This window comes from Fistularia commersonii, chromosome 31 (genome assembly GCF_037954325.1).
Source record: "Fistularia commersonii isolate RoL2024-O1a breed Wild chromosome 31, RoL_Fcom_v1.0, whole genome shotgun sequence".
Taxonomy (NCBI): domain Eukaryota; kingdom Metazoa; phylum Chordata; class Actinopteri; order Syngnathiformes; family Fistulariidae; genus Fistularia; species Fistularia commersonii.
This window is the reverse complement of record NC_141314.1, coordinates 7886559-7909878: the sequence shown is the minus strand read 5'-3', so window position 1 is coordinate 7909878 and position 23320 is coordinate 7886559. Positions and strand designations below refer to the sequence as shown.

At 46.7% G+C, this 23320-nt stretch overlaps 1 protein-coding gene across 2 annotated transcripts in view; it reads left to right on the top strand.

Annotated features, from left to right (window-relative positions):
- The window catches only part of nlgn3a (neuroligin 3a), a 114966-nt gene that overhangs the window by 81811 nt on the left and 9835 nt on the right, over positions 1 to 23320 (top strand). For both annotated transcript variants that reach the window (XM_086139215.1, XM_086139216.1), the window contains one exon: positions 17172 to 17961. In XM_086139215.1, coding sequence (XP_085995341.1) covers positions 17172 to 17961 — 790 coding nt within the window. The remainder of the gene's footprint in view (positions 1 to 17171; positions 17962 to 23320) is intronic.

Here is a 23320-nt window from a genome sequence, read left to right as displayed (position 1 = left end):
GTTAATTGTTGAAGAACTTCTGAATAATAAGAAAACAGAGAAGATGTAACTCTCGGGTCACTCACCAGTGATGGCGAAACTTTTATTTCAGGCCCGAGTGAAGATGCATACGATAATGTTAACATGCATTTGGGAATTTTTGATTTTGCTTCGATTGTAGCTGGCAGGCCGCACTTGGCTTACTGAAAAATGAGTGAAATGCATTTCATTTCAAAACAGCAGTCCCACGGCTTTGTAAGACTACACACTCGTGTTTGGATTGAATGCGATTCATTAATGTCGCTTTATTTCTGTGTGTCTGTGTGTGCCTCGACTGCTCTCTATCCGTGCGCGCATGTGTGTGTGTGTGTGTGTGTGTGTGTGTGTGTGTGTGTGTGTGTGTGCTTCCACATGCCGTAGCCTGCTTACCAATACGTTCAATTCCGGGCAGTGCAAATGCATTAGCCTTAGCTGTGAAATTTGCATAGTCTGAGCACAATGAAATTCCCAATGAGAGGAACTTTAGCAAATATGCTGACAAGCAGAAACCTCTACTATAAAGGGCCAACATTGTGCAACCAGACAAAAAGGATAAATCTTTAGCTCTAAGGCCCGCAAGGCTATAATAGATTTTTAGCTTAGAGAGGTAACATAAGCTATAGATCCCATTCAGTGCTAAAAGAAAGTGACTTTCCAAATTGACTGCTTGTTGGAGAACAATATTGCCAGTTTGCTGGATTGTAACTTTAGGATTGTTTACTGCTTTTGAGTGGGAAACAGTACATCAGGTCAGTTCACTCGTGTCTTAATATCTTAATGAGCGGTGGGCAGATATCGGACATGTTGTAACAGACTGAGAGTTACACGCTGGAATAGCGTTTCCGTACAGCGTGGTCGTCACAGCAGTTCGGAAAGGTATATGTGTGTTTTCTTTGAGCTCCTTTTACACGTCATCCTAGTTTTTGAATTGAATCGGCGCCGTTTCTCAAGACAAAGCGAATCTCGCGATCATCTACCCCCAATGAAGCACAAGAAATGGCAAAAGTAAACAGTTTTAACAGTTTAATAGTTAAAATCATCCCCCTGGCCTTGGAGTTAAAAACACTGCTTGACAGGAAAAGCTCACCGGGGGGCCTCTTTTGTGTCATATCCCATATTGCTATATTCATATGTCATCCTGACGATTAAGAGCGACAGCTGCTTCGGTTTCAACCGGAATTTCACAACAAACATGTCACTCCGGTCGGATGGATCGGGTCTTTGAAGATCCGGCTCTAAAAGGTGAATTCAGCCGACTATAACAACAAAAACATGTCGAGAAAAATGATCATATCGCCCGAACAGCTGGAAAGCCTTTATTTTGTAAATGTGCCTCATCAGCGTTTGAAACATCCTCTAAATGCGATTCCTTTTTTTTTCGGGAGCTGAAAATGCAGAATAAAGGGAAGAATGGAAAGTATTTCTTTGCAGCTGTTTAGTTTTTGAGCAAAGGGGCAGCGGCGGTTGCGTGAAGCCTTGAAGAAAACAGCAAAATAATGAAAAGTGTCAGTTTTTCCACAGCGAACCACACCTGTTTAATTGCAGCAGGTGTACAGGGGTAGGCTTCCCCGTTCCTAATACCATCTGGCCGGGCTCACATTTTGTCCCTCCTTCAAAACACGTATTCATTTGAAGCATGCATCAGCCTTGACAGCTAAAGTGACTGCTGAACAAAGTGAGAAAAATGCCTGCAAAGTGATTCTTAACTGGTGTATCATTTGAAGGTGACCCCGAGGCCGCGGCCGCCCACGATCCCGCCCTTGACACGCTCAACATTCGGCTTAAACAAATTGTGTTTTTGCGGGCCGTAATACAGAGTTGTGTTGTTTGTTAATGAAATGACAAATTGCCGTCACTTGGAGAAATCTCTCCTGGTTGAAGTTATGGCTTTTTTTTTTGTGATGGCTTTTTTTTTTAGCTGGGAGTGGCATCAACTGCAGCACTATTGCAGATGTCAAATTTATATGCTTCCCCGTTATTAATGCTCAAAGCCCAGGACTCTAAAAACAACTCTCACTTAGAGGTGTAACAGAATGAAGAGCGATGCCAGGTTTTGCACGTATTATCATTTTATTATCAGTTTTTTAAGGCCCCGTGGCATCTGTTGTTTCCCTGACAGAGAAACAGAGCAACTTTCTCGACACAACACAACACAGCGCAGCGCTCATAAAACCCATATCCAATTTGAGCAATTTTCCTTTTTTTTTTTTTCCCCTCCCGATCAGTGATGCTACCCTCAACACTAACTTTATTTCATGAGTAAGCAAGCTTCCCTGTTTCAGGTGTCTGTGGCTGCTCTCTGGAAAGTCCCGGGACCGATCATTGCTGAGCGCTTCATTAACTAGGCATGGGAGGTGGCAGCAGATAGAGAACAGCTGTTTAGCTAACCACATGCATTGTTAGCCAGCCTTCTCCGTATGCCTAACTGCCTCAATCCGTCCCCTAGCTGCTAATAGAATGCTCATTAGGAGAGACTCCATGGGCAACAGCGCCACTGTGCTCCAGCCCATCCAAGTTGTGCCGCTCCTCCTCTCCCTCCGGTCTCCATTAAACAACTGTATCGAATAGACTTTCCCTCGGCGGACCTACCTCATTGCATCGCGACCTCTGACCCCGGCACCCCGGGACAAGCGGGGGGTGTTTGCACGGGGGGAGGCTCGCCTTGGAGACACCTAGCAGGCGCCGCGATAGCGGGTAAATGGAGCAGACGCTTACTGAGGTGCAGAAAGAAAAAAGATTACAAAATCCCAAAGGAAAGACCCCCCGGTACCTGGATACCACGTCCGTGTGTGTGTGTGTGTGTGTGTGTGTGTGTTTGTTTGTGTATGTTTGAGAGCGAATGCTTCCACTGTAATCCTCCTCCCGTCAGAACAGCGTTTAATTATTCAAACAGTGAAATTGCACTGCTATAGTGTAGTCAGGATCCCAAACACTTGAGTCTATTTCTCTGTGTCAAAAATGATGAAGCTGGCAAGTAGGATGGAGGGCTGTGACACGGGAGAAGGCGCGGTGAATATCTAAATTGTGCTCGTGGGAATAGCTACACTTCGGAGCCAAAAATAGGTGCGCTGCATCCTGTCATAACAGAAACACTTCCCCGCCTGCAAGTGGGCGGCCCGTGTTTGATTGGAGCCTTGCATCATTGAAGTAGCACAGAGCTGCTGTGGCACGGCGCGGCAAAACAGTAATACGGAAAAAAAAACAAAAAAAAAAAACGTCGACATCTGGCTGAAATGAAATGGTTCGGAAAGTCGAATTGATTCGGAAAACACTGAAAAGGCGTATATCATTTAAGTTAGTGAGCAAAGTGATAATATCGTATTTACTCTGAGACAATAAACTTGACGAACCGCTATTTGACAGAGGAGGTTCGGCGGTGTAGATCAATGGTCATTTCCACTCGGTAGCGCGGGCGAGTTCTGCATCAACATGATAAAGTAACCCGATTGTTGCTTGCTAATGTGCAGCGTTTTTCCAAACGATCCCCGTGCTTTCTGCCCAGCCGCCCCCGGAAACCCTCTCGATCGCTTCTGTCTGAAAATGTAAGATATGACGAATCTAATAGATGCCCGGGAAAGCTGAAAGAGTTCGATTCTCGCCCCTCCGGTCCCTTTAATTCTTGCCTGGCCGAGTTAAATAACACACAGTAATTACATCAGAACATATGTCACACCCGCATAGTAATAGAGTTATTAAAACAAAGCATCCCCTTTTTAATTGATACACATTCTTTGAATCCTAATTTCAAATACAACCAGTAAACATATAATACTTTTCTCGAGCTACACCGGGATGTAATTCTACTGCGTGTGTGTGTGTGTGTGTGTTTTTCCCGTTTCACATAAATGGGACAAGAAAGCATTAACGAAAAGCCAACTGACTGTACAGCTCACTGCAGCCTTCAAAATAAATCCACACCAAGCCATTCATTAAAAAACGTGATAATGCTAATGAGGAGCAGGATATTGTGGGTTGTTTGTCTTTAGGTGCGCCTATTAAGTTGGTAAGTAAGTGCAGCCATCAGAAACACACCATAAACAGCCAGAAGAGGATTCCTTTCCTCCCGTCTGTTGCTCATCTTTCAAAGACACCGAGAGAAAAAAACAGACAAGAGTGAGAGATGGTGGTGGGGGAGCAAAGAAGTGATAGGAAAACATTCAAAAAAAAAAACACAGAGCAGAGCGAAGATTGAATGTCAGGGGGTTTAAAATAACACGACGTTGATGTTGAGTCAAATTTGAGGTGAGATTTGTGGAGAACGGCTCGTAGGTCTTATCGGGAAACATAATAAGGGAAGACCGACGGTTGTGATGGTGTCGGTGCTGTGACAGGGACCGGGAAATCCAACCGCCATCCTCTTGCTCTCCGAACGACGGTCAATGCAGTATAAATCATATATTATACCATAGTAACACAATCGCCCGTGAAGATTAAAACTACTTGGATAAGTTATTTAAAAAAGAAGATTAAAATGACAAAATGCATTTTGTCTCATAGAGCCCGTTTAATTCTCACTGTGCAACTCTGCGGCCACTGAAGGACAAAATTGTTTGAGCGCATGAAACGTGCCATCATGCTTCCAGTGAACACAATTATGTAATTAATTTGTTTTTAATCGGGACGGTAATGGAAATTTACATTCATTTTCTGGTCTGCGTATAACAGCCAAGATGTATTTAGCTCAAATGTATGCGGTGATGGAATGCTGACAAACTCGGCGGGTGGAAGGGTTGATGTTTCCGCTTTTATTGTCTGCGGGAAGAATGCAGGGGAGACATCTGTCGAGTAATCTGACATTAGTAGCTGTTTAAAACGTGCAAGCTTGACATTGAGAAAGTGGTGTTCATCCTCAATGCGGCTCAGTTGACGGGCAATCACTCACATGCATGTGTGCCTCCACACACACACCCACATAGGGCACTAAAATAATGTTCACAAACACTAGGAAACACATGCTAAATAAAAATAATTTTCATTTAAACTCATATATATATACATATATATATTCAGGATCCAGTAGGTCCAGAGGATTATCTGTTGTTACATGTTGGGAGCTTTCCATACACACACACACACACCTCAGCTCAGCATTGCACACATACAAATAAACACACACGCAAACGCAAACAGTTGATGTGTACATGTTAGTCCACACACACTCCCTCTCGGGGGATTTGTTGTTGCTGCAGGTGTGTGCCTAGTGGCCGAGGCAGCGAGAGACGCAACACATTGGATGAAATACAGCAGGAGATTCACAAACGTCCAGATTGCTGTGAAATAGCAATATTTCCCCTGTAAAATAACTACGACAGTTTTTTGTTTTTTTTTCTTTTTTGCCTTTTTTCCTCGTCGGCCGTGTAAATATAAAAGGCGAGATGACCACCTGAAGTGTGCCCGCCGAGGCAGAAAGGCAGGCACTGAATGCCTTTCTTACATCAGTGAGTTTGACTCCGAGTACGGAAGAAGTTCGCTCGAATTCAGACCCGTCCGTGAACATACGTACCCCCACAATGCAGGCGGAGAGATTAACAGACGCGGGCGTGGGCAACACGCTCGCTCAGACTCACACAGACCCACAAATAAATACTGAATGAGGCTGCCAAGGCGGCGACACACTGCTCCTCGCTGCAGTTCTGCTCACAGCAATTCTGCCCTTGTGCCGGGTCCTCCGCCTGTCACCCTGTGTTTCACTCCCCTGCACCGCCGCTCTGCTGCATGCAGCTAATGCAATTTTCGGTGCCGAATATGACGGTGAAACTGTTGCGCATGTTTAGTCTTTCCAGAGCCCGGCGGAAAGAGCTTGAGGTAGAAATGCACTTCATTTTATCTCGCCAAAATTGAGTGTCGCTGTTAAAAGGGGGGGTTGCACACACATATATATATAGAGAGAGAGAGAGAGAGAGAGAGAGGCTCTTTGTTATTAGGACCTGCCGTTAATATAACGGGGAATTCGATATGATACCGAAGTGTTCTAAAGGGATGCAGCGTAATGCATTTTAATTACCTGGCCATTACAGTTTGAGACGTTATCGCTCTGTTATCATGTGGCTACGCTACTAGCAAATGAATCACCCGTCGCTTTCTCGATAGCCGCTATGCTTTACTGTCTTGATGACCGCTGCTGGCTGTCACGCGGTGTCTGCACGAGATCGACCACGGAGTGAAACCTGGATGACAGGTGATGCAAAACATGGACGTCATCGCATCTCCATCTTGTCAAAGTTGGTAAATATCACGAGGAATATCGAATACGGTGTCAGACCCCGTACCGGGGGATCGATGGTACGTCCGAGATTTGACAAAAATAATGGGTGCACAAGCTATATCATGATCTCCTCGGGTTCATGTATATTTGATGGGCTTCGCCAGCTGTGGCCTTGAACGTGTCGATTTGTATCAGCAAGCCATCTCTCTCGCTGAGCTCAAAGAATTAGATTTCATCTCGAGGCCCAAATCTAATCCACAAGCTTATATTTACTCACAGTTGCGGCGCATCATGAGCCAATATAGCCTTATAGAATGGTGGCAGAGCTGCACAAAATTCGGTTAAGTAAAAATACTTTGAGTAAATTGCTCCAAAAACACTGCAGCTGCATGTGGACTTCCTTGGAATACAGTGGTTGCTTCCCCGTTCGAATTTAGCACAGAGACTACTAGCGCCTTTTACCAAGTAGTACAAAAAACTCACGGTTATCGTCTCTGCTTCGTGAGAATGTCGAATAGAGGCGAGAAATCTCTGGCGCATTCTAAACCCACATTGAAATATATAATATCTTACTGATATAATTTGGTTTTGTGCGAGTCCCTCGCTTTGACTCGGTCACTTAGAGCACAAAAGAGAGAGTGGGAGGGAAACGCGGAACATGAAACGAGGACTAGAGAATCAGAAAAGGACCTCCAGGTCTATTTCCCTTCAACTGGAAGAAAGTAACATTTGCAAAAGAGTGGAGATTACACCGCTGGGAAAAAAAAAAAAAAAAAAAAAAAGAAAAAGAGATACAACCCTTGCTACACCGTGCAGAGACAGGGAACTCGCAGGTCAGTCGAGTGAAGTCCAGCGACCGGAGTTCAACCAAATAATTCAGGAAGCGATAGCCTGTGTACCTTGAGAAGCAAATACAATCAAGGAGTGACCATCTGAACAGTGTGTATCGGCCCATTCAGCCAAGAAAACCTTTAAGGTAGTGGAAGGCCTTCGTAAACAAGCCAAAGGTAAAGTGGCCCGGATAAATCACGTCGGACAAATCCACGGACTAAAAGGTGATTACCTTAACTCGGCGCTCGCTCGATGGCAGACTTCTTCAGTTGGGTGCAGATGGTCTCCCTTCGACACAAAGGGTTGCATGATACCAAGTCTTGTGCTTTCAATGAGCAGTTGTCCTCAGAAACGTAATCGAATGTAAATGTGAGTGCAAGAATAGTACGCTTCTGAGATAAAAATGGCTGCATGAGTCATACTAGGAACCGCCGTCGTCTTCTTATACAAGAATGTTAAGTCAGAATTTGAATGCGGACTGCCGTGTTGCTATATAAAAGGCCCTTGCTGTCTTGAATGCTATCTATCCCAGCTACTTCTTCTTTACTCTTCCTCTATCCTTCCGTGACCTCCCGCCCGCCGCCGCCGCCCGCCATCTCCATCAGTGACACGATGAGGATAGATGTCCAGAGCCCGGTTCATCCGTACGTCTGTCGGTTTGTTTTGCTAAGACATATTTTCTCATTTGTAGCGCTGATGAATGTGTCGTCGGCACACTTGGCGTCACGAAAGCGGGGGTGAAAGATCTCAGATTGATGAACACGTTGGTCAAGAGAATTTAATCTCCGTGACCGAATTTAACATCTCGGCAACTCCTTCCGGGCGGCGCGGCTCAGGCGGCGGGACGAGTCGTCTCGGAACCGAGGTTCCCGGTTCGACCGCCGAAGTGTTGCCGAGCAAGACCGCCGAGTGGCTGCTCGTGGTTCATCCGCGATGGTTTAAATGCAGAGGACAAATTTCACTGAGGCGTTGTTTGTTTAACTGAATGTGACAAAATAAAGGATTCCTCTAAAGTCCATGTATTTCCTAATCAAAACAAATGCACCGAATGGGATAATTCAGATAAGCTTTTCAACAGATCGCTCTTCGGTAACCCGACGCCGCGCTCAGATACCCTCCACAGATTGCTCTTAATTGTCGGGATTGTCGGTCGACTTGATTGTTTGAGCAGATTTTCAGGCATCCTTCGCTGCCAGTGGAATTTTTTCCAAGCCATTTTTACAGGCGGACATGTTATAACCCAATTGTCTCGATGTCCACTTACAGTAAGTGGCTATGGTGGCTAAAGAGTCTGCCACCGTAATTGACTCAATGGTAGTTTACAGTATGAAGCATGAGGCACGGAAGGCAGACATAGTGCTCTCCAGGGAAGGGCTGTTGTGACAGGACTGCTCTCTCTCCGCTGTGTCTCTCTCAGTTCACGTAAACACACACACACACACACACCCTGCATTCCAAAATAGAAGCAGGTAGGTCCACGATCGGGGGGGGGGGGTTTGAGTCATTTTAAGAGCGCGGCCTCGATCAAACGTGTGTCCAAGAATGTGGGTTGAGCCAGGGTGATGCATATCCATCCTATTTTTGTCCGTTGTTTGCATGGTGTGCCGCCTTGAATTAGACCAAGCTTGTGTGGCTTCTGGCTGCAGGGCTACTGGCACAAAGAGCAGAGCGGAGAACAGTGGTGTCAGACGCTGCGAGAGGAACACACAGAGTGACATAGGCACAGCTAGAAGAATATGTTTACACTGTTGGAGCCCAAGCCCAGCCTGGCACATCCATGTTTGGTACAATACTTAATCAGCTTGGACGCAGCTGCTGGTGTGACCACCGGCGTCCGTAATAGGGGGTGTCTTTCTGGTACAAAGAGCTCTATAATTTTCAAGTGGGGCAAAGGAATTGGGGTGCATCTGCGGCGGCTCTTTTTAAAAATCTCCCCTTGTGTTGGTTCATTAAACGTAGTTGTAGTTGGAACTGTTGTTTACGTTATTGTTGTTTAACAACAGACTCTGCTTGTGGGGCCTAATCATTTTCCACATTAAATATATATATATATATATATGTGTGGGTGTGTGTGTGTGTATGTGTGTGTGTGTGTGTGTGTTAGAAGGCTCCATAGTGTTAATATATTGCATATTGCCTGGGGTATTTCTGTTTTAGCACAAGCAGGATTCTACTTCCCTCAAGAAACAATTGATATTTCGGATGAGCACATGCAGCTATGCCAATGTTTTTATTCTCGGAGTGTGTGTGTGTGTGTGTGTGTGTGTGTGTGTGTGTGTGTGTGTGTGTGTGTGTGTGTGTGTGTGTGCAAATCTTTGCCTTTGTATGATAGTTACAATCCGATGTAATCAGGGACATATCCTTCCCTGAACCAGATCTGACTAAAGCTTGTAAGCTAGTGATCTGAGACATTGCAGAACTGAAAAGGGCCAAGATAAGCAATAATTTTTCCACCCACTGCTTTCTTTTCAGCCAGGATGTAGGTGCCCGTCTCCTTTGCACCTCCAGAGCCCCTGCAGTTCACAGTGAAAACTAAAAAATCTTCCAGTCCCTCTATCTCTTCCTCTTTCTGTCATTATTTTTTTTCCATCTTTGCTCTGAATCCCTCAGATTCCCCTCAAGGGGATATACACCCCTTGCAATAATTTGTCTGTCATAAATGCAACTGCGCCCTCTCTGTGGTTTGCCTTGGCCCAAAAATGAGTTACAGCTATCCCATCTGGCTGTCACAGGCAAGATGTTGCCAAGAATAGAAGCATCTCATCTTTCCACATTTCATGGTCGAATTGTTATATTTTTGTCTGACTTGAATCTTTGACCCGACCACGTTAGACAAATTTTACATCCCATTTTGCATTTCGCATCTGCGCTCCCGTGAAGCAAGCGCACTTTTCCTCGACCTATAGCGCCCAGCGGCTGCACACATGCTATACGACACAAATGGGGATTAATACATATCTTTAAAAACGTTATGAGTCAGATCACGCTTACCTCTACTGTACGACAGCTACTTACATCATTCTCCAATAAAACCAGTTTCTGTGGCAACTGTTTGCACTAATCATTTCCCCCCAGCACACTGATCTAAAATCTATTTGTGGACACAGTAGGAGAAGAGAGGAAATCAGGAAACATCTTTAACAACTTGTCTCATCTAATGAGATTAGCAGAGCTGCTTACACAGTCATGACATGGAGATACACACAGATAACCCTGTAATAACTCATTATACTTCACATTTCCATATTGATGCATAGTCAAGGCTCGCTGACAGTGCGTGTTGTTGTGCATACACCGCTATCAGGCCAATCTTAATACTGCAGCCGAGTGGAGTGAGCATGGTGAATACCGCCGCAGAGAGAACCAGCCACAAAATGGAGATAGCATTGTCTTTCCAGAGACAGCAGTATTAGCGATACATGCGTCAGTGTAAATATAAAAAAAAAAAAAAAAAGGAGGAAAATCATCATCTCGGTTTCTTCCGGCTTGACAGGAAGGCTGTGGACGAGCGTGCACAAGAATTGAGCCAATAAGTTGCAGCGTGGAAATGTGATTCAAAAGCATGAATTACGCAATTTCGATTGTCTCGAAGCACAGGTGCACCACCGTCTCCGTGTCAAAACGCCGTCCGCTCGCAGGAACAGCCACAGCGGAGGATTTGCCGTTTGAAATCTGTGGTCGGAGAGCGGGTACGATCGAGTCGTTGTCTGGGGCTTCGAGCACGATAAATGGGTCATTTTCAAAAAATAAAAAATAAATGAATTAAATAAAAGTCTGCATTATCCTTCCGGTGGTGCCACATTCAATTTGCTGTAATGGGAAATACATCACAGATGCACCCAAAGTTTAGACAATAATAAAGAAGTATTTGAAATTTCATCTTAATCTGCTTAGCTCTGAGTGGCTTTATGCGTTGGCCTTAATGCACCAAAATGATAAATCTCATCCAAAACCGTTTCGGGCAGAAATAAATTTAGGGTATAAGTCCGCGAATCCTTGTTGTCACAGGTTTTGTGTGCACGCCTTTTGATCCGTATCCAGATTGATGAGTTCAAGGAGCCGCTGTGGCACTGGCGCTGTTGTGCACGCAGACAAAGCAGCGCCGGAATGAGCGTGATGATGAGACCTGAAGTGTTTGGTATTGACCAGTGAATGTTGTATGTCATGTCGTGATTTGTTGGAGATGCTACACTCAAAGGACTCAGATGCACATCGATTCCGGATTCTGGGTGCAGCCTGTCAGCGGGATCGTTTTTATCCTCTTCCCTCCTCCCTCCCCTCGCCTCGTCCGAGTTCCTTTCCTCCCATCTTACCTCCTCGTTTCCTCTCTCCTCCGATATTCCCCCAACCTTTTTATTGTTTCCTTTTTTCTCCTCGCTCGTCAATCTCTGTCACTTTTCCATTCACTTTCTCTTTGCTTCTTCCACCCTCATGGATCAAACTCCTTATCTGGCCCGGGCTGCAGCCTGCAGGCAGGCAAGCGAGCAGGCAGGCAGGCAGGAAAGTCTCTACAGAGGCTTGAGCAGAAGACCAACAGCTTCAAACAATATTATACAGGGCTGGCATGAAGCTTGTCTCACACACTGATAGATAAGAACACCAGGCCCTAACTCACAGCCCATAGCGACATCATAAAACATTAGCAGCGTAGTCTTCCTGTAACGACTCAAAACTCCCAAGGACGTATTTGTAATTTTGTCGATATTCCGTATTTTGATTTTGACTTCTATGTACATGTGAGAGTGTAAAGCGATCGCCCCCGGAACCGAACATTCCCGGTTCGATGCCCGCTTCCTCCTAGCGTGTTGTCGGTAAAGTCACCGAACCCCGAATTGCTCCCCTGGCGCCGCTAGACGGGACACCAACAGCTCATGGTTCATCCATGATGGGTTAAATGCAGAAAATGAATTTCCCGCAAGGGAATAATAAATTAAAAAAATGTTCATACATCTTCTTTGGCTGTGAGATAATACGACTGGCATCACTTCGAGGGGGAGAGAAATAACATCCGGAGGAAACGTTCGTACAGGCAACGTGGCGGCGCATTGTTTAGCTCCGGCGTCCAAAAACATGCAGGAAATTCAAAAAAAAATCCCCCGGACGTGTGAATGACAGAGTGAATGTTTGCATGCCCGTATGAGACCCTGCGACTGGATAAATAATCCAGAAAAGGAATGAAGGAAACATAAGAACCGGCTCACAAGAATATAGTTGTAACCTTAAGGGAGGCTGGGAGTGGGAAGAAATCACACATTATAATATCTCCTGTTTTCATATTGTATTACAATGTTTAAAATAAAACCACTGGGGTTGGCAGCCTTGCAGGGATTGCCGCTCAGACACGGGTACAAAGTGCCTCTGCTCACAGCATCTCCCTGTAGCTCTGGTCCAGGGAATGCACTCAGTGACACTTCATGTCAGAACTCCAGGGATTTTGCCTCTTTCCTGATTCCATCAGCATAATTTAAGGGGTTGACAAGTCTGATGTTGGACAGAAATTTAATGGACCGGAAAGAAATATAGGTGTTTTTCCAGGGCTGCCAGAACAATGTGAAATTATCCATAGACTAATGCACGATCAGACCACAGGCGCTCGTGTATAAGTGGATGCAGCCCGTGATAGTGTTAGTTGTAGCCATGGCGACCGCGGCTGTAAATCTTTGTTATGAGGCTGCAGGTGCCCGAGGACGCGCAATTAGACAAATTTGTAAGGAATTCATCTCTAAGCGTGCCTTTGAATTATACAGGTGAAATAAAGACGGTCCGCCGCGACATTTTGGCAAAACAATAACGTAATTGATTCGAAGTTGGGGTCGAAATACAAGAGAGGCGTTTTAAAAAAGGGAAAATAAGAGATCAAGTAAAATTCGGCGCGAGAGGGAGAACGAGATTTATTGAGTGCATCTTAACGGAGCACCAGCCTGGTTTGTCTGTAGACGCAGAAAATGTTCTGCAGCAGAGGGAGGCGGGGGGGCTCCGAATAGTCCACAAAGTCTGTGGAGATTTGCTTACAGTGAAAAGATGGTAGAGGTAAGATGGCTCAGACGATTCAGGCTCCGCTGAACGCGGGCTTATTCCTAATAATCACCGGGGAAGGACTCAGCATGGGTCCTTAGAATAGGAGACAGAGAGAGTGTGATAGGAAGAGACAGAAAAACAGAGCAGAGGAAAGATTAAAGGGGAGGGAGGAAAAAAAAAAAGCAAGGAGGAGATCCAGCAAGAGTTGTGAGGAGAGCGAGGGGGGGGCGGAAAGAGGAAGACACGTCCCCGTGGCCACGTTATTTCTCTCATGTGACGGCTTTTATGTGAAGAAGAAGAAGAAGAGCTCGATAAGATGTCGCCGCCTTTCATATTCTCACCCCGTTTATAGTTAAAATAATGTGGAACTTTCACCCGAAAAGTCAACATCCGACCTACGGGCCCGGAAGAGGTCATCCTTTCTTCTTCGTATTTGTTTTCTGTTTTGTTTTGTTTTTTTGTGCGTGTCCGATCTTATTTGATGCTGCTTCGCCGCAGTCGTCACCGACAACGATTCACGCGGCCATGCGTTCTCTTCGATTATTATCATCCACACCGCTTGTCCTGCGGTCGGGGTCCCGGGTCGGTGCAGGAGCCAATCGCAGCTGTCATCCGACGAGAGGCGGGGTTCGCGCCGGACCCGCCGCCGGTCCGTCGCAGGGCGGCGTGTAGAAACACGTCAGTCACCTGACCCGTCTGAATCGAACCAGGGACCTTCTCGCTGGGGCTCTTACCGTCTTCGCCCTTCCGTCAAATTCAATCCAAGCATTTTTGCAGAATATTTCTAGACCCTACTTACGCGTCTGTTTATGCATCAAGCGGGGCTCCGGTGCATGGAGTGGACGTCATCCAACCAAGGTCGAGCCTCTCTCCCCCTCGCTCCCTCTATGTTGTGAATTATCTCCGCAAGACACTCCACCAATCCAGGGCCTGAACTGCATGCCCATTTAACGGGCGTCTAGTGAGGGGAGGCACCACGGTCGAGGTCAGCAAACTGCGGAGTCGAGGCGGCTGCAGAGCGAAGCGACAGCATTTTAGCGGGGGCCCAATGAGTGATTACCACTGAGTTCCAGTCATAATTCAGCGTGACCTCAATCTGCCAGCAACGCTATGGTTTGACGGATCTGCTTGCAGTTTGGGTGTTTGGCGCACGCATGTCAAACGCAGGCGGATAATGATAGGGCGATCTGTTGCTTTTACAAAGGAAAACATCCCAGATACGAGTGTGACACCTGTCAGCGGCGCTGCTTTTTTTTTTTTTCCCCCGTTAAATACCGCCGGTGCTTCGGCGAAGAGTTGTTCATTTTGCCGATATCCCTCTAGATCCCGGAGACTAAACAATGTCACAGATGGTTAACCCCAATCACGACGCTGTCTGTCGTCCGTCCGTCTATTCATCATCCTTGTATCTTATCAATCAATGTCAGCGCCACTTAGCAGACGGGCGTTGGCAGACGCCCACGCGCACGTATCCCAGTGTTGATAATTAGTAGATCCTCCCGGTGGGTGATGGCGTCTGTGCTCTTTTCTTCTCCGTCCCTGACCTTCCCCCAGTGGGCTTCCTACCGCGGCGGTGCTCGTCACACTCGGCTCTAATACATATTTATCATTTCGGCGACAGCTCGTGAGCTCTTGATTTATACGATTCTGAACAAGCGGCGTCCCTCTTCCTTCGTTCGATCGGAGAACGCGGACGGGGATTCCGACCCCGGGTCGGTTCTCCCTCCGGAGGCCGAGCTCAGCTCCTCGATTACCGCAAACAGATTTGATATACGTATCCGAGTCAATTAATTCGGCGGTGACGGCAGCTGCTCTGCCGGCAAACATTTTCCCGCAGAGACGGTCGGAAAACATTCGCGGCGAAGCCGGCGCCGTCGGGATTCGGGACGAGCTCCGCGCACCGTGACTGCCTCTGTTTGCAGGAAGAGAGGCAATAGCGCTCGAGAGTTAGAGGAGGGCGAAGGGAGGGCAGGGGAGGAAAGTGGGAGGGATGGCAGGATAAGCCCCTGCCCCCGTCTCAGCCTCCAAGCAACCATATTTCATCTCACGGCTGCCCCTCTAATGCTTTCAAGTGTGCGAAAACCCTCGACATCTGCTTCCGCTCCCGGAGACTCGGCGTAGGCTAGCGTCCTGCGGAGACCCCCAGCCACAGGACGGCTCCAAGGGCAGCGAAGCCACGGAAATCTCCCCCGTCTCATCCGCGCAGGAGGACGCGTCGAACAGAAACGCCGAGACGTGACCTCGCGCGGTGTTACCGTTCAATAGAGAGGAGCTTTTATTTCCAAAGTGTAAGAGAAAATAGATTAAACACTCTTCTCATACAGCGATGCGTCACCTCGGAGAAAATAAAAAAAACAAGTCGAACAATATAGAATATTTATACGCGGTATGCTTAAGTCCGCTGTACACTCTGAACCGGCGCGTCTGCTCATCCCCTCCGCCCCGAGTCTGTTTTTATTCAAACATTAAATTATCCAGTGATTGATTTTTAACTCGTGCCACGACTTTTTATCCGCCTTTGTTCACAATACGGAAAAGTCCATGTTAATTCCTCGACTCCAGGCCGTGCGGCGAGGAATCAAGTGCGGCGGTCAAGGTGAAGAAACTCTCCTTGTGGGTTTCTGCAGGAAAAAGAAAAAAAAGAAAAGAAAATAAATAAATAAAAAAAATAGCAAAAAAAGCACTTGTGAATTCAAAACCAGCCGCGCCGGGACAGATGAGTGTTAATGTCAAGACAGGGATTGTAATAGATTGGTGATGATGTGGGCGAAGCATGCCGGAGACAGAGGCAATGTCATGTCACCTTCAGTCTAGCGAATGTAAGGAGAAATTCTTCAAAGGGGATGCGATTCAATTATTTCTGAGGAAATGATGTTTGTTGTTTGGGATCTGTGCCTTGTGGTGAAAAGTCATTTTAGATTTCCTTCATACCGCACTGCAACCAAAATGTAATTTAATTTGTGCGAGCGCACCGCAAGACTGTAGATTTGTTTGCTTTGACTTCCGAACCCCGCCCCCCTCCGCCCCCCCCCCCCATCCGTCCTTCTTCAAGCCGACCCAGACAAACACCGACTCTTCTATAGATTCACATTATAGATGGTCTGTTGACTCTTTGTACGGCATGTATTTATTTCTGTATATTACAAGCAAGAGAGCGAGGTCTTCTGTTCAGCCGGCCTTTCATTGCACGCCACTACGGTGCACTGCAAGACCGGATAGATGCGTGTAACTCTGTTCCCTCTGCGAAATGCAGGGCTGGAGGAGTCTGGTTTTATTTATAGCGCGCCGCCCACCAGCTCCTGTACAATTTAGTGATCTTTCAGTTAAACAAATGTACCAGGTATTCGGCATAAATCCGTTTTCACGGTCACATTAATGTGACTCACTTCTTCCTTTTTTTTTTTTTTTTTTTTTTTTTTTTTCTTCTGTGGGGTGGGGAGGGGAGACCAGAAAAAGCAATTCTTCCCCATCGGGTTGATATTCAGATGAAATCACGTTTCCAGGTCGCGGTTCGGCAAGTGCGGATTTTAGGGCTCGGTTATTTAGGTTATGGTCCAATAAATAAATATCAGACACGTTCACGAGAAAATCAAAGTAAAGGGCCCCTTAGGTCTCGAGACAATACATCTCAGCTCTTTCTGGTGTCGGTGAAGAACAGGGAATGGTGGTCTTTTTCGGTTGCGTACTTAATTTTTTTCTTCAAACCCTGTGTGGCCTCAGCGGCAGCTTCTCCTGGATCACACGCGGAGTTTATTACCGGGGAAGTGTACGGGAGATGAAGGAGGAGAGGATGACAGACAGAGTGCCGATTCCCTCCCCTGTCTGCGAGCCTGTCTGTAAAACCAGGCCATCTGCACGTTCATTATCGCGGCCGTGACTCCGTTATTGTTCTGCATGGCAACAAGGACTTTTTTTTTCTTTCTTTCTGGCCTTTGTTATTCTTATCAACTGGGTCTGACAGGCCCCTTCTAAACATGGCAGCAACAAAATTAACAGCTATCATGCATTACAGCAAGTGAATTATCCTCCATCAGTGATACAAAACATGATCCTGTCCGTTTTTTTGTTTTTTTTTTCTTTTCTCTGTCTCCTCGTGCAGGTCTCTTTCACAGAGCCATCATTCAGAGCGGGTCGGCGCTTTCCAGCTGGGCTGTGAACTACCAGCCGGTCAAGTACACGCGTCTCCTGGCGGAGAAAGTGGGCTGTAACGTCCTCGACACGTTGGATATGGTGGACTGCCTGAGAAAGAAAAGCTCCAGGGAGCTGGTGGAGCAGGACATACAACCCGCCAGGTACCACGTGGCCTTTGGACCCGTCATCGACGGCGACGTTATCCCAGATGACCCGGAGATTCTGATGGAACAGGGGGAGTTTCTCAACTACGATATCATGTTGGGGGTCAACCAAGGGGAGGGGCTGCGGTTCGTGGAGAACGTGGTGGATTCCGAGGACGGCGTCTCTGGAAACGACTTCGATTTCTCCGTGTCAGATTTCGTGGACAGTCTGTACGGGTACCCGGAGGGCAAAGATACTCTGAGGGAGACTATTAAGTTCATGTACACGGACTGGGCAGACAAGGAAAATCCAGAAACCAGGCGCAAGACGCTGGTGGCTCTTTTCACCGACCACCAGTGGGTCGAGCCTTCGGTGGTGACGGCAGATCTCCACGCTCGCTACGGCTCGCCCACCTACTTCTATGCCTTCTACCACCACTGCCAGAGTCTGATGAAGCCCGCCTGGTCCGATGCTGCTCACGGGGATGAAGTGCCCTACGTTTTTGGAATCCCCATGGTCGGCCCCACCGATCTTTTCCCCTGTAATTTCTCAAAGAACGACGTCATGCTCAGCGCCGTGGTCATGACCTATTGGACCAACTTTGCCAAGACTGGGTGAGTGACACGTTTCAATGTAAATGTTTCACATTTTTGACGGGAACGGCGTATTCAGATCATGCTGATATGTGCCTTTCACAGGATAAGGAACGCCGTAAATCATCGTGTTTGATTGGTTAAAGAAAGAAATATGAAATAGATTCGGGTGAAATATCCATTAGTCTGTTTTTCCCTCCTTTCTGTGGTTAAACGTGGAGCTTTGACCGTTTTCTGATAATGAGTTGAATTACGTGGAAGTGTTGCACCGATGGCGGTGCCAGCGGTACTTTGCTCAGCTAAGCACTTTAGAAGTACAACTTTTTTCAGTCCCTTTTATTTCACCGGTAGTTCCGTCGTTGCAAACAAGCACGCGGGAGTCTACATGTATCTGTTTTTGTTTTGTTTGTTCGGTCTCCACGAGATGCACAGCTATTTGTCACATTTAAGTCCATTAGCCTCCCTGCACACAGAGAGAAAACAACCCCAAGACCCTGAACACACTGAATGAATGCTCTGGGGTTCATCAGTATTCAGCATCATGCACCAACTGGAGACCGGTCCTCTATTTAAATCCCTAATGCCACTTTACATCAAATAAACGTGTTATTAGTTTGATAACACACAACAGTCACAAATTACACATGAATTAGTTACATCGATGAGTCGAAAATTGGTCAAATCTGCTATGTAATTATTCGTCAGCGATAGGGAGAAGTCATATATCAGCTTGTAAAAAGGACTCCAGTCTCACGTGAAGAGGCTGCGGGAAAAGGGAGCTCTTAAATGGATAGAGTAAGACAGAAAGAGCATTTTTCAACCGAGGTATTTTTCAACAGGGCTTTTTTTTTTTTTTTTTTTTTTACCTGGACTTCCTGGGCCTTATTCTGAAAACCTAAGACATATTGAATCTGAGGAAGATTAAATGTTCCACCAGACAGTGTGCGCTGCCGTTCGTGCTTGGCTGACTGTTTGGATTGAGTATGTGTGCATGGCTGCCCGTCTTTATGTATACGTCTGTGTATGTGCCTGTGTGTATTTGGCTGGAAATACTATCTGTGCTCGATTATACCAAGGCCCAAAAGACACAGAGACTTATCAGAGAGGCACATCAAGCCCTTGCCCTCGGCCGTATTGATTCCCTCCGCCTGGACCCAACAATCACTCGTGCCCCGGGTGACTCTCAAAGTTCACCCTGCCGTTTCACTCCGTCCGACACGCACAAAAAAAAACAAAAAAAAAAAAAAACGTCCATTTCGGACAGCTACCCGGGATCGTTTTGAGCGGCGAAAAAAGAAATTTGATCATCTCCGTTACAAGAGAGGTACCGTATCGATCCCGACCTAAGTGGGCCCTAAAATTTTGATCTGTTTCTATCCATCTCGACATCGTCTGCTTTGTGGTGATTTACATGGTGGTGCGGTTGATTCCCCGCAGCCACGGCCCCAGCTAGACGCTTGAAACGCTTATGGCGGACGAGTGCAGATGGACGAACGTGGGTTGTTTTGACTCCCGAAGAAATGCGCTGAAGTCCGTCGGCGGCGCTCGGACAGAACAGCTGTCCTCCCTGCCCGGCAGCCATCTTGTGTCAACACGCGCAGTGCGACAAGTTGTAAATTCAGATGCTATGTACTACTTGTGCCTCGAAGAATGCTGAACATAATGCGCGGATCACACGTATGTGCACAGACCGTGTAACATCCAACGGCCGGTTCCTATATCGCGCCGCTAATTGAGATCGAAAAAGCCGATGCTGTTTCTCACGCGGAAAGCCAGCGGGGAATTGGAACCGGAATCGAGGGTTCGAGACAGAAACCAATTTATTCGATAATGAAACGAACAAACGTCTCGCGCTAAATGACAATGAGTCCAGAAATTCCAGGTCTACACCGCCTGCACTAAAAATATATATAAGAAAAAAGTCTCTCCATATGCATATGTATATGCATAGGAATAAAGGGAAAACATCAGCAACCTCAGGGGGAAACGTGTGATGCAACATGAAATAACAAAAAGCTAACACGGAAAACATCGACTGGAGCCGTGATTAATACTCTGGACGAGTCATATTAATGATAATGATGAAAAACCAATTTACTCTACCAAAACAGGGGGTGGTTGAGGGGGGGCTGTAATTATTTATTGATTTAATCATTTCGAATGCTTTCACTTATTAAAGATGATCATCACCTGTCATCTTTAATGAGGCACTTTGCACAGGAAAAAAATGGTTGACCCCGTGTCCCGAGGCTGTGAGGAAACATCTCTGTTCTCCTGCGCCGTCTCACCGGCGGATCCTCAGCCATATCTGAAAACTCTATATACCGCTCCGGCGGAAGATAGCGACAGTGTTCCACGAGCCTCGATCAATAATCCTGTTTATCGCGTTAGAAGGAGATGCACCGCATTACAAAATACAAATGACGGATATACTGTATATATTTATATATATAAGTGTGTTCCTGCTCTGAGTCACAACACCGCCGCGTCTGCTTTGAGCTTTTTTTTTTTTTTTTTTTTTTTTTTTTTTGCAAGGATATAGGATTATTTTATCCTCGGAGTTATCCATGCTCCGGCAGATTCCAAACGTGCGCTAATGAAGCCGGTGTCTCCTCTCATTGATCACAGGATGGATTTACTGTAAGAAACATCTCGGACAGTCTGGGGTCGGAGAGGCGGAGCCTGTGTAATATTGTTAACTGCGCGGCCGTGGTGTGCATACAGAAGAGGCTCCTCCGCCTCTCTCCACAAATCCACCGTGTCTCCCCCTGGATTTGAACGTTTCACTGAGGTAGCGGCAGATACCGATTCCATTCTGCCGGGAGAATTGATTCTGATGGATGACGGCGGCCTGATTTTTCTTTTACCCTCTTTCATCGACTCTACGTGTACGTTTGTAAAAGCTTGACGTCATCCTTGCGCGCGTGCACGCACTTGTAAAGATAATTAATCATCTGTTCGACTGAGCATTGTGTGAGACGAGCGAGATTCCAAGCCGTGTCCGTTTGGTATATTTTCCCCGCCGGGTCGTCATTTTCGGCCTTAGCGTGCAGGACGCCGGGAAGAGACATTTAGCGCATAAATCGCAATTGACTGGTTGTTAAAATGATCGAGTCAATTGGGACACGCGCTATAAGATAACGTGGTTCGCAGCATTGCGCTAATCGGCTTCGATACGTTGAGGAAAACGGCGGTGCACCGACGCGCACGCCGTCCGCTTCGTGGAAAGCTTGTTCTGTCATTTCAGCCACGTCGGTGGAGCTTTCACGTAATCCCTAAAATACGGCCCAGAACGTCCAAGCTGTGTTTTCTTTGTTTGTTTAATTTTCCTCACAAGCACATGCCGCTGACAAACACTCGAACCTTTCTCACCGTCAAGTTTGCACTGTTTGATATTAATATTCCTAATCCTATCATTCTAAAAGAAAATGCATAGAAACCAGAAGTGCATTCTTTCACTGCGAATATGCAATTTCGGTACAAGGGCTGTGATTTAGCAAGGCCATTAGATTCTCCACGGGACCAAGTGGATGCAGCAGGAAGTCGAACAAGCCATTAAATCACGACTCCAAACCAAAAATTGGACTTCTCTCGGAAGCAGTGTCACTCGCAGAGATTTCTTTGCGGCTAATTTTATTTGCATAAGATGAAGAGAGTGGCGGGAGGGCAAACTGGACCGAGATCTATGCCCTCGATGTGTGTCAGACTGCAGACACGGGCAGATCAATGGCACCACAATAAGTCACTCAAATGGTAATGAAGGTAAATGCGGGGGCTTCGAAAAACTCCCTGCTGCAGCTAATTGTATTCAAATCTAAGGACGGGATTCCACCGCTAACTATCATCCTTACTATAGGGGTTAAGGATGTAAGATATTTCCAAAAGATTCTCGAGTTCATCCTCCTCATTTAAACCACACTAGGGGATATAGATCCCTCCTCCAACACCAAACCGACCCGATCTGGCTCTGGAGTCTTTTAATTAAGACCCAGTTGAATTGACTTGGCCTGACCAGCAGCAATCTTCACTATATCTGTAAAGCAGCTCTCGCTCCCCTTCCAGATGTTCATAATGAAATGACCCAGATTGTACTTCCTGTCCCGCCATCTAAATCATGTGTGGAAACATGTGTGACACGATGTTCAGACACTTGCGCTGCATGTCAACATTGTATATCATAGCAGCGCCCCCCCCCCCCCCCCCCCCCAAGCCCTCCCTGTCCTGGGCTCACATGTGTCATCTTTACAGGGCAAATCCCTGCCCATGCACTTTTTTGCCTCCATCAGTGTCAGTGAAGCATAAAAGCACACAGAGAGTGCATGCTGTCAAATCTTCTTAGTGTGTGTGTGTGTGTGTTTGTGTGTGTGTGTACACGCTATGAGGCTGTTCTTTCCTGAGAGTCAGGGATGTTTCAGAAGCCAGGGATTTACTCAGCTCAGTTATTTTCCTGGCTACAGCATTTGTTTTACTATTGACGGGGAAAAATTGGCCCGTGCTTTATTGCCACGGTGACTTTTTATGAACTGTCTCTCCTAAACTTTGCTACAAATCCAGGGACTGTTACTTTCAAACCTTCTCAAACAAGTGCGGAGTGCACGTGAAGTCGGATGATGGACTGCATGTGTGGGAACATCGCGCGCGGCCCCGTTGCTGTGCGCCGCTCGCCGCGCTCGGCAGTTGCAGCAGCCATTTGAGGGGTTTTCTTCCATTCTTCCTCGCCGCTTTCACCCCGCTTCCTGCTCCCTCCCACTCATTAGGTAGCGAAAAAGATCGTCTGCATGTGTGTTACGTTCCCCACACGAGCCGAAATACGCAGTATTGATCGCTTTGTCTTCGGTGACGACGACAGCAGACCAAACAAGTGAACGCGGGGGGTAACCGCCGCATCTCAGCTGCTGCCTGTTTTGCAGTTTAACATCCAGCGCTTGGAATAATAATCCGCAGAAGGGCTTTCAACGCATTCGGTTTGAATAGCATCAACAGTTTTTGACCTCATTATGCATCGCCTTTGCCCGTTTGTTACCCAGCTGTCTAATAGTTACATCACTCTCGATTCCCCTCCTTATCCTTACTCCGGATTATCTATCCACCGAGCTTTTTTAGTCCGGGCCAACTCAACCTGTCGCAGGAGTCTGTGAATGCTCCGCATTGTCTCGCAGCATAGCCACCTACCTACTCCATTAAATTGGCACTCACTTGATAGGAGATTTGTAGCCAATATCCTGATTTGCATTAGAGAAGGTAAGGAAGTGGTGTGGCTTGTTAAGGGGCCTAGGTGCCATTGATCGGCGTCCACGCTGTGGGCTGAATGTAATGAGAGGACTTTAGCAAAGGGAAGGAGGAATGGGAGAAAATCTGCATGTGTTTGTTCATAAGCGTG